This window comes from Rhagoletis pomonella, unplaced genomic scaffold (assembly GCF_013731165.1).
Source record: "Rhagoletis pomonella isolate Grant_MI unplaced genomic scaffold, Rhpom_1.0 Rhpom_scaffold_15893, whole genome shotgun sequence".
Classification (NCBI taxonomy): Eukaryota; Metazoa; Arthropoda; class Insecta; order Diptera; family Tephritidae; genus Rhagoletis; species Rhagoletis pomonella.
Genome location: NW_023474413.1, coordinates 1,429 through 3,485, shown reverse-complemented (window position 1 = coordinate 3,485; position 2,057 = coordinate 1,429). Strand labels below are relative to the sequence as shown.

General features: G+C 38.6%; 1 protein-coding gene across 1 annotated transcript; it reads left to right on the top strand.

The window, feature by feature from the left end:
* Positions 1-5: 5 nt before the first annotated feature.
* On the top strand, positions 6-1,137 carry LOC118757264 (the record flags this gene model as incomplete). Its single annotated transcript, XM_036491991.1, has 1 exon — positions 6-1,137. A coding segment is annotated over one exon (1,068 nt), but the record flags the coding sequence as incomplete, so codon positions are not given.
* Between the last annotated feature and the right edge of the window lie 920 nt (positions 1,138-2,057).

The window sequence follows — 2,057 nt, the reverse complement described above, 5'->3', positions numbered from 1 at the left end:
ACGACCCAGAAAATTTCAATGAGGAAGAGTTTTTTAAGAAAATGGGCGAACAAAGTGAACCTGAGCTGCCACGCGTACCCGAGGGCGATGTGCATTTGAAACATATAGCCACTGTTGACGGCGAAGAGGTGGAAGACTCCATTGAACGTGGAAAGAGAAAGTTGGAAGTGGAGAAAGTACAGCGGAAAAATCGAAAAGAAACTAGAAACGAAATGAAACCATTGCGCCTCCTACCAACCGAGTTCTACGAGGCACTCCCGACACCAATCGATGATCAAATGAAACGCACAAAGGGCAACAACTGGAATGCGTTATTATTTCCCGAGCCTTTTTCAAAAAAGGAAACAAAAACCAACACCCTTGATGAAGCTTCAGTAAGCAAAGATGCTGATGCCGATGTTGAGAAGGTCGGTGCAACGCAATTCCAAACTGGCGGTCAATTGGCAGAAGACTTTCTGCTCGCCCAAGAAGAACTTGCGCGCTCTTTCCTGCACGAGAATGAAGAAAAGGCAAAGGTAGAACACACAAATGATAAAATTATCGAAACAAATGCGGAAAGTGAGGATGAAATGCTGGAAAAAATCAAATCGTTACGCACCAAGTACATTGACTACTTGGCGGAGAACTTGGAGAACTACTTCAATGAGCGCGGCGCAGAGGGCGATATCGATGCAAAGATTGGTGAGCCGACCACAGAAGCGCCTTGGTGGAATTTGAGCTCACTGCGTAAGCGACGTTCGCCACGTGCATTGCGTAATCGGTTGTCCGAAGATGATTGGATTTCGAATATGATCACCAAGGATGAGGACCTGGAGCCTTTGGGTAGCACAGCGCCCGAACAGCTGATGGGATACGAGCGAAAGGCGCCACGTAGATTACAAACGGACGAGGAAAAGCACAAAGGCAAGCCGAACGCATATCTGAGAACAATGAAGAGTAAAGTAGGTAGGCTGGTTGAAATAGTAACGCAACATGTGAACGAGTGGTACAATACAATTACGAAGCCCGTAGGGGATACAAATGGTGCGGATAGCAACAGACTACGAGTGGCGAGAGGCAAGAGAAGAAACTGAGCTGCAATTGAGAGTGATTAAACCAAATGGGAGGCCATTGCGGTATTTTCTTTGAAGCAATCAATAAATGTATGGTGTTATATAATTAAACATTTACGAGCGTAGCATTGTAGTTTGATATTAATGAGAAATAAAAGGGCGAATAAAAAATAAGTACATAAATATTAATGAAGAAATTTCTATTACGCGACTACCGGCGCACTGTGTATCATTTCCATATTCTAGAAAAGATTAATTCCATTATTTTGTGTCACCAAATTTGAAAACAACGTCAAGAATGTTTTTAGAAATGCCTGATAAATACGAAACAATAACAAGTAAACAATTTTAATCAAAGTGTATGGCGGGACGGGGTTTGATTTGGAAAATTACCGAGCACAATAATATTTAAACTTTTATATTTGAAACTGAATCTCAATGTTTATTTTGTCGGTGTTATGTGATTTATGCAACAATTACTAAAATACCATTTTGGTCTTATTTGCTTGGGTATGTTCTTTTTAATGAATATACATTTTTGGGATTTTAGTAAACTAGGACTGAGTATTCCATGTTAAAGTAAAACGATGTTAGCTTAAATTTATTTTTAGCAATTTATTAATTTCATTTGTTATCCGCCACTATTCGATAAGGTTTGTATCTCAGTTTATTTGCCACTCCTCTTAGACTTTAAACAACATAATTTTAGCTGCAGGAAAGTGCAGGTTTTGATGAAATTTTCTTTTTTCTGGCCTACTGGGAATTTCATTTTCTTCGAGTAATTCATTTGCATTTTATCTCGACCGAGACAAATTCTTATATTTTCGTTTTGAATAGAGAAAGCCTGGTTCATTACCTTTCCAATGGTATCCCATTTTTGTAAATAGAGTAAGAAATATTGAACATATAACGGAATTTTGTTGACCCAACTTGACTTTTTTATCGATATTTTCCACTCCCATAATTAAAAAAAAATATATATTTATTTTAAGTCCATTTCTGTCA